Source organism: Telmatherina bonti, assembly GCF_933228915.1.
Source record: "Telmatherina bonti genome assembly, chromosome: 20".
NCBI lineage: Eukaryota > Metazoa > Chordata > Actinopteri > Atheriniformes > Telmatherinidae > Telmatherina > Telmatherina bonti.
Window position 1 is genome coordinate 10766195 of NC_136618.1, and position 11824 is coordinate 10778018.

Below are 11824 nucleotides of genomic sequence, written 5' to 3' on the forward strand. Positions count from 1 at the left end.
ATTACCTGCTAGCTTTTGTTAAATAACTGTGCAGAGTTACAGCATTACCAATAATTCTGAGATTAAAATTCAATTAAAGCTAAATTATCCATTAGATGTGTGCTAATGCCATTATTATGTCACCACACAACTGCAAATTAATGTTTCCTCAACATGTCACCAGGCGGTGTATCGTGGTTGTCCTCTGCTGCAAGGTTAAAAAAAATATGCTTATTTGATTTGTTGTGCAGAGTTTGATGAGGCGATTGATTTTATTTAGTGAAATAAAGATAAAGGAAGCAGAAAACTGAACTACATTTCCTTTAAAACTTCGTCCAACAGCCAGAAATCCGACTTTATTGGAGACAAATTAATGCTAGCGTCTTGTACACTGATGCTAGCTTCAAAACGTTGAAGTGGCGATGGCCAAACGTCTCAAAACTGCAGTCAGTAAAGTCAACATCATCATTTGATCAGATCAACATACTTAGAACATCTATTCACAGGAAGCAAAGCAGTCATGAAACGTAGTTAGTTCAGAATTTACTGTGAAACTGCAGCTTTCTGGATGTTTGCTTCACATCTTTCATTGTCCATCCAAACGTAAAAAGCCTCCAGCTGCTCATTATTTACTCATCAACAGATGTTTACCTTGTCACCAGTTTGGTTTTTGTGTGACAAACATAAACTTAGCTCTGGACCGAGCCGAGGAAGCTCCATGACCCTGTTTCATGTCTTATTCAGAGCATAACTTTCATCTGAACCTGAATGTAAAACTTCTCCTGCGTTCATGAGGCTGGGAAGTTACAAACCACAATTCCCAGGAGGATTTCCATCCATCATCCATTTTCTGAACCACTTCTTCCAGTTTGGGGTTGCAGGAAGCTGCAGTCCATCCCAGCACTCACTCCTCGGGACAATTTAGAGTCGCCAGTTAAGCTAACATGTGGACGGTGGGAGGACGCCAGAGAACCCGGAGAGAACCCACACAGACACGGGGAGAACATACACACCCCACAGAGAAAGGCCACCGTTCAACCACAACAAATTCTTTCTGTGTCAGAAACCAAGCAAGCAAACAGAGAATTAACTCCAAAAAGAAGATGAAACTAAGTGTACAATCGTGGTTGCTATGGAAACTAACTAAAGAGAACCAAATCGACTCATCGAACTACCTGCAACATAATAAATAAGCATGTTTTCAAAACAAATCCTTTTGAAATGTCAGTATTTTGTGTTAAAATGTGGTAACACTTTACTTAAAGTCAGCCTGTAAAAATGCCTTTTTAAATCGGAGCAACTTGAAGTAAAGTGTCACCCGACGTGTTTGTGTGGTTGAGACGCTGACTCCTGTCTCCTCTCTGAACATTGCTTCCACCACAGCCCGGGTGTGCGACAACGAACTCCTGCGCTGCCAAAACGGCGGGGTGTGCGTCAACAACGTCCACTGCAACTGTCCCGCGGCCTACACTGGCCTGCTGTGCGAGAAGCCCCGCTGTGAGTCGGAGCTGGGCGGCTGCAGAGGCCCGGATTCAGGCCAGGCCCCCCTGATGCCTCCGTCCTCCTCCGGCCTGCTGACGCTGTTGCTGCTGGGCTCCACGCTGCTCAGAGAGGCCTCCTGCTGGCCCGCTGTGCTCTGAGCAGACCTCTGTCTTACTGGAAGTGACACGCCTCCCATCGCCTCCACCTTAGCCCCTCCATGGCCCCCCCGCCCCCCACCCCCCTTCCCCATCCTCCCAAGTCCTTTCAAATAATCAACAATCATTTAAAAAAACAAAAAAAAAAGAAAAAGGTCAACCATGAGCTTTCTGGACTGTAACGTACTGAGCTTCTCCGCTGCCAGACTCGGTGATGAAAAGGGAATGTGCCAGAAAATGAGAGCAAAAATGTTCCATTTAATTTCAAAGAATATATAGAAATGATTAAAAAAAAAAAAAAAACATATACTTTAAAGAAATCTTATTAAAAGTACGAGTAACTGAGTGTTTGCCTGATGAGAAAGAACAGCGAGTGTCCCCCCCCCCCCCCCCCCCCCCGTCCTCCCTCCCCCCTCTAAGCCATACCAGGTACATGAGCTCCTTCCAGTTTGAGAAGGGATAACTCAAGATGACAGACTTGTTCACTTTCTCTCTTATTGCCACGGCAACAACAGCTGCAACCAATCAGCTCTCGCACGAGCCGACAGTGGCTGCGGATCCCCACGGGATGCTTCTGCGAGTTAGTGTTTGCCGGACTGACGCCGACGGTGAAAGAAAAAGAAAAGAAAAAGCAAAAAGGGTTGGGGGGGGATAAAAACAAACTAACTGTCCGAGCCGAGCAGCAGCGATGATGCTGTGAGGACTCCATCAGAGAGGTGAACACGCCGCCAAACAGGACGCTTTCTCTGCTGTCAGTGCATTGTGGATAGAAGGAAATCTGCCCGGACTGCCACTTTAGACACACACCCCCCTCCCTCTCAGTCTTTCTGTCTCTCTCCTTTCCTGCTCTATCTCACGCCCCCCCCATCCCTCCTTCCTCTCCGACCCCCCCCCCCCCCCCCCCCCCCCCTGCTTCCACTGACCTGTGCTTTTGTGAACGTTACTCTGTAAACCCTTGTTGGTTGAAAGATTCTTTTGTCCAATGTTAGTGATGCACATGTGTAAGAAGCCCCCACTCCCCCCCTCCCTGGAAAAGATACTCCAGTAAATCTGTCTGATTCTTTTTCTAACTTCGAGCCCACTCGCTCCCTGCGACCGCGGTCAGAGGATAGTTTTTACCTGAGCTGACGAAGAGTGTAGAAAACCATCAGTGTGTGTTTGCAAGTTCTTTCCTCTCAGAGCAAACAGAAAAAAAAGAGTCATGTAGTCCTTTTGTATCTCTGCCGAACTGTGATGGAAAAGAAGGCAACCTTTAATGTATCTGTTTGAGACATCCAAATGCAGAAGCAGCGGCTTCCTTCTCTTTTTATTCTCACTTATTTCTATCCATTTGCTTTTTTGTTGATTATTTTTAGTTGTGCGGTTGGTTTTCCTTTGTATTGGCAACGTACTGGCATCAAAGAATATCAGTTTACATATACAGTATTAATAAAGTGTACTAAAATCCCACCAAAGGACATTATAAATGTTTTGTTCTCGCTTTATCACTTGAGAATTTAAGTGAATAAAAGTCTAAAAATTAAACTGTGTTGATTATTTATTCATGCAAAGTAAGTAGCTCACAGAGCTGCCTCAGCGTCCATCTCAAGGTTTTCTTTTGTTGTTGTTTTAAACTGTGTTCTCTCATTAGCTTATCACTTATTTTCCCTGTACCAGTTTTTTTTCATTTTCTTATTTGTTTGTATAAATATTGAATCTTACATTTATTTATCTATTAATTATTTATTCAAATTTTTATTTATTTATTGGCTTATTTTATTATTTGTTCATTAATTCATTTATTTGTTATTTTTTATTAAATTAATTCTGTATTTTTCTAAAAAATGTCTAAGTCGATTATTCATTATTTTAGTTTATTAATTATATATTTATTGGTGTTTTTATTTAGCTATTAGAATTTATATATATTTGTTATTATTTAAACAATTCATTATCTGTAAATCATTATTCAATTTTATTTAATTGTAAATTATTTATTCATAATTTTAATTATTTTTATATTTTAAATGACTTATTCACTATTATTTTATTTAATTATTCATCCTTCATTTACTTAACTATACAATGATTATGATCTGTTATTTATTTATTTGTTTGTTTTTATGTTTTACAGTTAATACATTTTCAGGTGAATAAGCTTTGTTTTTTTTGTTCTTTTTTCACATTAAAGTTGTCCAACCTTTAGACGAGTGAAAACAGTTTGTAAAACTGCAGCATGAAATTGTTTTTAAATGAGTTTTTAATGACACACATGCTGTGTTTTACAGTATTTTAATATATTTGCATTAGAGTGTAAGTATGAATACGTCCATGTATTTTTTATTCACCTTTATACTGGGGATATAAATTAATGAGCACAAACTGTAAAGAGAGAAGTGATGCATGCTGTCGCCTTTACATCAAGCTTTAGGAATCGGGGGTCCGCAGTGTGATTGCACAGTTTCCGATTGTACCATCAGAAATTTTCCAAAAACTGCAAATCCAGAAGTCTTAGTTCATGAGCTTCCTGAAAACGCTGGTATCTACTTCACAACAGTGTTTTAAAAAGTTCTGACAAATGAAATATTTCGCCTTTAAATCTGAATGAATTCTTGATGTCATTGAATCAACAAGGTGTTGGAAGTTTTCCACAGAGGTTTTGCTCCATTTTGACATGAAGCATCACATCCACGATGAGAATCCCCCTTCCACATCCCAAACATTCATTCATTCATTCATTCACTATCCTAAGCGCTTATTCCAATGAAGGGTCGTGGGGGAGCTGGAGCCAATCCCAGCAGTGTTTTGGGCGAAAGGCGGGGTACACCCTGGACAGCTCACCAGTCCATCGCAACGCCGTTTTGGAAACATCCCTCAGAGATTTTACTTCTTATTGACATGAAGCATCACACAGTTGGTGCACAGTATGATGAAAATCTCCAGTTCCACCACCTCCCAAAGCTCCTCTGCTGGATGTAGATCTGGTGACTGTGGAGGCCGTTGGAGGACGGTGAACTCATCGTCATGGTGGAGATGATGTAAGCTTTGTGACACGGTGCATCATCCTGCTGGAAGTTTCCATCAGAAGATGCTACACTGTGCAGGGATGGACATGGTCAGCAGCAGGACTCAGGTAGGCTGTGCTGGTTGAACCATGTCATGCTGGTACTAAGGGGTTCAAAGTGTACCAAGAAGACATCCCCACACCATTACACCACCAGCAGCCTGAACCACTGATACAAGGAAGAATGGACCTATCCTTTTAGACTTTTTTCCACCTGAAATGGAGACTTAACATTTTTCCGTCTTCTACTGTCCAGTTCTGGTGAGTGTGTGTGAATTGTATTCTCAGTTTCCTGTTCTTATCTGTCAGCAGTGACACCTGGTGTGGTCTTCTGCTGCTGTATCCATCATCTCCAACAAGTCTGTCCATTCTCCTCTGACATCAACAAGGCATTTTATTCCAGACAACTGCTGTTCGCTGCATATTTCCTCTATTTCAGACTATTCTCTCTAAACCCTACAGGCTGTGTGTGAAAATTTCAGTAGCTCAGCAGTTTCTGAAACACTCAAACAAGCTGCAATCATAACCACCTAAATTCCCTTTCGTCCTCCTTCTGATGCTCCGTTTGAACTTGTCTACATGAGCAAATTAACTCATTATATGTAGATATTTGTATTAAGAAGCAATTGAACCAGTGAACCTTACACAACCACACAACTGTGTTGTCAAAGGTATCGTGTTGGATATCTCCAACCTGTTTTGGTTGCATAGAGTCCCACATTTAACAATTCATCTATTTTTCTGGTAGACAACTTCCAGCCTTTGTTTTCTTCTCAGAGGAAGCAAAGGAATAAGAACTGAGACCATTGATCATTCCCCTAATGCCTCAATGAAAATAACGATAGGTTCTTGTTTGCTGGGATATAGGCTTGTATATGCCAAATAAATTGGATAACATAGTTCATATTCTTGTTTGTGTCTGAGCCTGAGCCAAGAAATCCCTTCAAATCTCAAGATCAAATTTCATTCAAAACTTGTGAAGCTGAGAAATCCTCAGTGAGCTTTAGTTTCCAACAAACTGAAGTAAGTTGTCTGAACTTTGCAAATTTCACAGACCGGAACTGTGGCGTTGGAATTGAACCAAAAGAAATGTCAGTGTTTCCTTAAGCAAATGAAACTGTTGTGATTGAGGCATTTTCCTTCACTCCTTCACTCAGTACTGGCAAAATCCTGCAGACGAGACAGAACCGCAGCGAGAAAACAGTTTAAGGGCAGCATAAAAACACTGCTAATGGACGCTTAAGGACAAAGTTTTCTCCAACACTGCTGTATGCATGTCTCTCACGGGGACAGCCTGATAAATTCAGTCAAAGTCACTTGTTTGTCAAGGTCCCCCACAGTGGCCCTAATTTTAACCGCGTGTTCAGCCCAGGTGTCAATGCACCGTGCTGCGTGGAGAATTAAAATAGAGCTGATGTCGTTTGGGGAGAGGACTCCATCCTAGCTATCTCACCTCTGGCAGCTGTTGGCTGACCCAGCCACGGAGCATCACTGACATACCTCGGAGCAACCCATCTCCCCACACAGGATTTTCATCCCTGTAATGTGCTTTGCGGTAATGACTGGCTAAAAGTGTTAAAAGGGACAGTGGATGTGTTAGCTTATACATCTGACCTGTGGCTAACGCTGTGTGGAATTCATCCGGGGGGAATCGGTGAGTCAGCAAAGACGCTGTAGCCATGAAAGCAACAGATGTGTCTTTTCATATGTGCTGTAACGAGCTGGCATCCCAGCGTATTGTCGTGACTATTTGCACCTCTCAAAGGTCTCTGTCACACAGCAGGTAGATGCGTTTCCATCAGACTCCTGCATGTAACAGGAAGAGAGTCAAATCCAGCAATGCAAATCAAAACTTCTAAAGTCTTTAAAACTTATCAAGAGGCAATGATGCTACAGCATAAAGGGATCTTTTACAGTTAACGATCATATGACAGTCAAGAAGATATGTCATCAAAATAAGCAGGATTTTCTGGCATTGTAGTCGGTTGGTACATTGGTACTGATAGCTTGCTGTTTCCTTTACATCTGGGGTGTCCAGCTCTGGTCCTCAAGGGCCACAATTCTGCAGTTTTTCCCATGTCTCCCCTGTTCTAACACACCTTATTAAAATAAATCAGTCATTGTGCAGAACTTTATTGGTTGTTGGATCCATTTAATTTAATTTGTTGGAACAGGGATACACTGAAAACCTGCAGGACAGCGGCCCTAGAGGACCGGTTTTGGACACCCCTGCTCAATGTCCTGTTTAGACACAAAGGGGGTATTAATCTTCTAATGTGTCTCACAGCAAAAAGTACAGACAGCAGTGAGAGTTGTGTGTGAAAACAACATTAAAGTATATAACTGTCACTCATCCATCCAGTTTCTGACACTTATCTGGGACTAGGTAACACAGACAACAGCCTGGGGGGTGCAGAGTCCTTCACAGATCTCTAAGCTCTTCACCTATTCCCTAAGGGCTGGGATAAACTTGCCGTGTATGCACATCAATGTTCCACACAGTCTGTGTTCATACTTGCTGCAGCGCGTCGCACCCAAAATGTGCAATACTGGAGGTCACCGCTAGGGGGCAGTACGCAACACTCAGACTCTCATCTGCCAATCTTCTGGAGCATTTTGGTAAACAGTGTACCAATCTGTTGCCAACTGTTGAGGCCCAACTGTTTGTTACTCTGCAAATGGGAAGAAAAATCATAAGGATGCATGTAGTAGCGAACGCTCTTCCAAACTATCTGCCACTGTGTTACCCTGTTCTGTTCCTCTTGCTCTCACAAATTCCCAAGATACATAACCCCTTAAGGCAGGGATCGTCAACCTTTATGAGCCAATGTTCTGGTTCAGCAAGTTAAAGGCAAGAATGTAACAGCTTCAGGTGTTGATGGTTTAATTACCAGTAGATTCTGAATCTTATCAATATGTCTTTAATGACAGGATATGTACCACAATCATTTAAAACTGCTGTAATCAAGCCTTTACTTAAAAAGCAATCTCTGGATCCAGAGGTGATAGCAAATTATAGACCTATATCTAACCTCCCGTTTATGTCCAAAATTCTGGAGAAAATAGTTTCAGCTCAGCTACATGCCCACCTGAGCAGAAATAATTTATGCGAGGAGTTTCAGTCAGGATTTAGAGCTCATCATAGTACTGAGACAGCATTGGTGAAAGTTACTAATGACCTTCTTATGGCCTCAGACAAAGGACTTGTGTCCGTACTTATCTTGCTTGATCTTAGTGCTGCATTTGATACAGTCGATCATAACATTCTGTTACAAAGACTAGAACAGGTGATTGGAATTACAGGTACAGCGTTAAGCTGGTTTAAATCATATTTATCTGATAGACTTCAGTTCGTTCATGTAAATGACAAGTCCTCCTCCCAAACTACAGTAAGTCATGGAGTTCCTCAAGGTTCTGTACTTGGACCAGTACTCTTCACGCTATATATGCTCCCTTTAGGCAAAATTATTAGACAGCATGGAATAAACTTTCATTGTTATGCAGATGATACTCAAATATACTTATCCTTTAAACCAGATGAAACAAATCAGCCCAATAGGCTACAAAATTGTCTCATAGACATAAAGACTTAGATGTCTAGAAATTTTCTCCTCTTAAACTCAGATAAGACTGAAGTAATTCTCGTTGGATCTGAAAAACTCAGAGCTAAATTTTCCAGTTTTGTAATGAACCTGGATGGCATTACTTTAGCTTCCAGTGCTACAGTGAGAAACCTTGGAGTAATATTTGACTCGGAACTGTCCTTTGGCCCACATAGTAAGCGGGTTACTAAAACAGCCTTCTTTCATTGACGTAATATAGCCAAAATTAGGGACATTCTGTCTCAGAGTGATGCAGAAAAACTGGTTCACGCTTTTGTTACTTAGAGACTAGATTACTGTAACTCTCTATTACTGGGCTGTCCTAAATATGCCCTGAAAAGCCTTCAGCTGATCCAGAATTCTGCAGCCAGAGTCCTGACCAGAACCAGCAGGAGAGATCATATTTCTCCAGTTTTAGCCTCTCTTCATTGGCTGCCTGTTGAATCTAGAATAGAATTTAAAATCCTTCTCCTTACATATAAAGCCCTCCACAACCAGGCACCACTATATATCAAAGACCTCATTGTTCCTTATATACCAAGCAGAGTACTTCGTTCGCAGACTGCAGGCTTACTTGTGGTTCCTAGAGTCTCAAAGAGCCGAGCAGGAGGCAGAGCCTTTGGTTATCAGGCCCCTCTCTTATGGAATAAGCTCCCAGTTAGTGTTAGGGAAGCAGACACCCTCCCCACCTTTAAGACTAGGCTGAAGACTTATCTTTTTGATAAGTCCTATAGCTAGGGATGGTTAGCATCCCTTAGTTATGCTGCTATAGGTTTAGACTGCTGAGGGACATTTCCTGATACACTGAGCTTCTTTCTTTTTCTCTTTATCTCTCTCTTTTATCCCCCCCCCCCCCCCCCCACCCCCCCTTCCCATAACAGTGTTGCATCATTAACATGTATGTCTCCTGTCTCAGCAGGTCTCCCTGGCCGGGAGTAGCAGTTCCTGTTGTCTGTTGTCTTTCTGTCCTCTTCCCCCCACACAGCAGAGGCAGATGGCTGCCTGTCCTGAGCCGGGTTCTGCCAGAGGTTTCCTTCCTGTTAAAAGGGAGTTTTTTTCCTTCCCACTGTTGCCAGTGTGCTTGCTCAGGATGGGAGATTGAGTTGGACTCAACTCAATCTGTTGGTTTCCTTATATAGGCTATTATGAATTGGCCTTCATTATGTTTTCCCCTCTGTCTGTAAAGCGTCTTGAGATGGCATTGCCGTGATTTGACGCTATATAAATAAAGTTTAATTGAATTGAATTGAATTGAAGAAAAATCACAATATATCACAAGATATCGTATCGTTTCCACTGTATTGTGATACATATCATTTCACCAGATTCTTGCCAATACGCACTGCTTGTATTCAGGTCCTCTACCTCCCCTTCCCAATCAAAATCTAGGTTAGTGGTCACATTTGCGTGATGTTTATTCATTTGGAATTAATTTTTCCAAATTAAATTATTAGGAATAAAAATAGTCACCTTCAAGTTTACATTGAAATAGTCATTCCAAATTGAGGTTTATATGGAAAACTAGTTTACTTACATGCGCTTTACATCGGTGGATGAGGAAGGGTTCTGATTGGACAGAGGGGGGACGGGACGTACGTTCGTCTACCGGAAATAAACTAATTCCACTTCCTTCTTGTCTTTTTGGCTAAAATGTTGAAAACTACATAAGAGGCATTTTCCTTTGATTTTTATCATAATTTGAATACGAACAAACTACTTCTGTTTTTTTAGCAGCTGAGAGGGGAAAGGGAGATAAAGTCCCAAAGACAGGGGGCAGAAGATGGCGTGGAATACAGGAAAAGGTAAGGATCACGTGCAGAATGACCAGAATTAACTTAGAGCAGAATTAACATTTACATAATAGAAGAATTAATCGGCTTGGATTTAAAATGACAACAAACCAGTCACTAATTTCATAATTAAGTTGAATTCCAAATCATCATATTTATTCAGAATAAGGTTTTTACATGGTCATTTTTCATCAGGTTAAAGCAGATTTGACTTTTATTTGGAATTAAAAAGAGGAATTAAAGCTCTGATGTAAACATGGCCACTGTTACATTTACACTGCAAGTGTTAAAGCTTCTTCTGCTCCGATTTCTGCCCTGATTATTCTAAATTCAGTGTCCTGTTTTTCTCATTTTGTTTGGGGTTTTTTGCAGGGTGTTCATTTTTTGGTGTTGTTGGTGAATGTTACACCGTGTCTTAGACATTTCCTCACATCTTGGTTACTTTAGAAATATTGACGCTGAAGCTTTAAAGCGAAATAGAATAAAACTGTAAATATGCAACTGCGATTACTCAGGTTTTTTAGGTTTCATGTGAAATAATTCACCATTTTATGCACCTTTTTAGGCAAAACCCCACGTGAAACGTATCTTCCATGTCTGTAATCCAGACGCTGGTTGAGTGATACTCTGGAAAGCAGACGTATCAGATGAGCTTGAGAAGTATTGACCTTGCCGAACACTATTATTCCCGCTATGGTTGTGATGTGTTTGTTTGCGTGATGATCAATGCTCTTATTGAACCACACACAGCATTTATTGATCAGTGTTTCTTCTTCCTAACCGTGTGGGCAGTGAGCAGAAGAAGCTTTTTTCCATCGACTGGTTTTCTTCGCATTGAAAGCAGAAATACAGTACGTCCATTAACGGACGCTAAGCTGCAGCTCAGCAGAAGCTCCACTCCAATCGCTTGACTTTTTCTACGATTTCCACCCTTTTAGAAAAGGTTCTTTAGAAAAGATAAGATCTTTTTCCTTAATGGACAGCATCCTTTGATGTAAATCAGACTGGCTTCGCAGGATACTTTCACTCCTTCACTCATTAATTGATACTTTCATAACTCAGTTTTTCAAGATTTCACACTGATGCCTTCCTTTAGGTCAAACATGTACTGGATTATTTTATTAACTGCAATGTTTAAAGATAAGTCATTCACAGCTTTTTCTTTTCTTACTTTACTACATAAACCACTGGAATCCAGCAGTATCAAACCCTTCGATGTAAAACATGCTGATTATACTTCAGATATCTGCAGATACGTTCTGCACCGCTGCTGATGTTGTATCCCTTTTGAATGCTTTCATTGTTATTTTTTGATGCACAAAGTGGCGGTGCAGTCTGTTATGTCAGTCCTGGTCTCCATCACATCAGCAGTGACTATGCGACAGCACATCAGACAAAGTGACGGAGAAGTGAGATTGAGTGAAAATGTTGTGCATTATTACAAGCATAATCCATCAGGCATCCAACTTTTTCCATACTTTTTCCTGCCCTCAAAGTCCTGACACTCCTGATGCATGTGTGTGTGTGTGTGTGTGTGTGTGTGTGTGTGTGTGTGTGTGTGTGTGTGTGTGTGTGTGTGTGTGTGTGTGTGTGTGTGTGTGTGTGTGTGTGTGTGTGTGTGAGGGGAAGTGTTTGAAATGTAAAGAGTGAAATCCCGTAGTGGCTCCACACACTTGATGGATGTCAAATCTGGCTTTGATGGCAAGGAGAGGAAGCAGCGAAAGGGAGCTGACACCAGCCATAATCACATGGTCGGAGCAGGTTTGAGTTTGA

The 11824-nt window shown here is 41.3% G+C and overlaps 1 protein-coding gene across 1 annotated transcript in view; it reads left to right on the top strand.

The window, feature by feature from the left end:
• The window catches only part of ntng1a (netrin g1a), a gene marked incomplete at both ends in the record, with an annotated part of 138351 nt that extends 136732 nt beyond the window's left edge, over positions 1-1619 (top strand). The window contains one exon of the mRNA XM_079260227.1: positions 1363-1619. Within this exon, the coding sequence (XP_079116353.1) occupies positions 1363-1619 (257 nt within the window). The remainder of the gene's footprint in view (positions 1-1362) is intronic.
• Positions 1620-11824: the final 10205 nt, after the last annotated feature.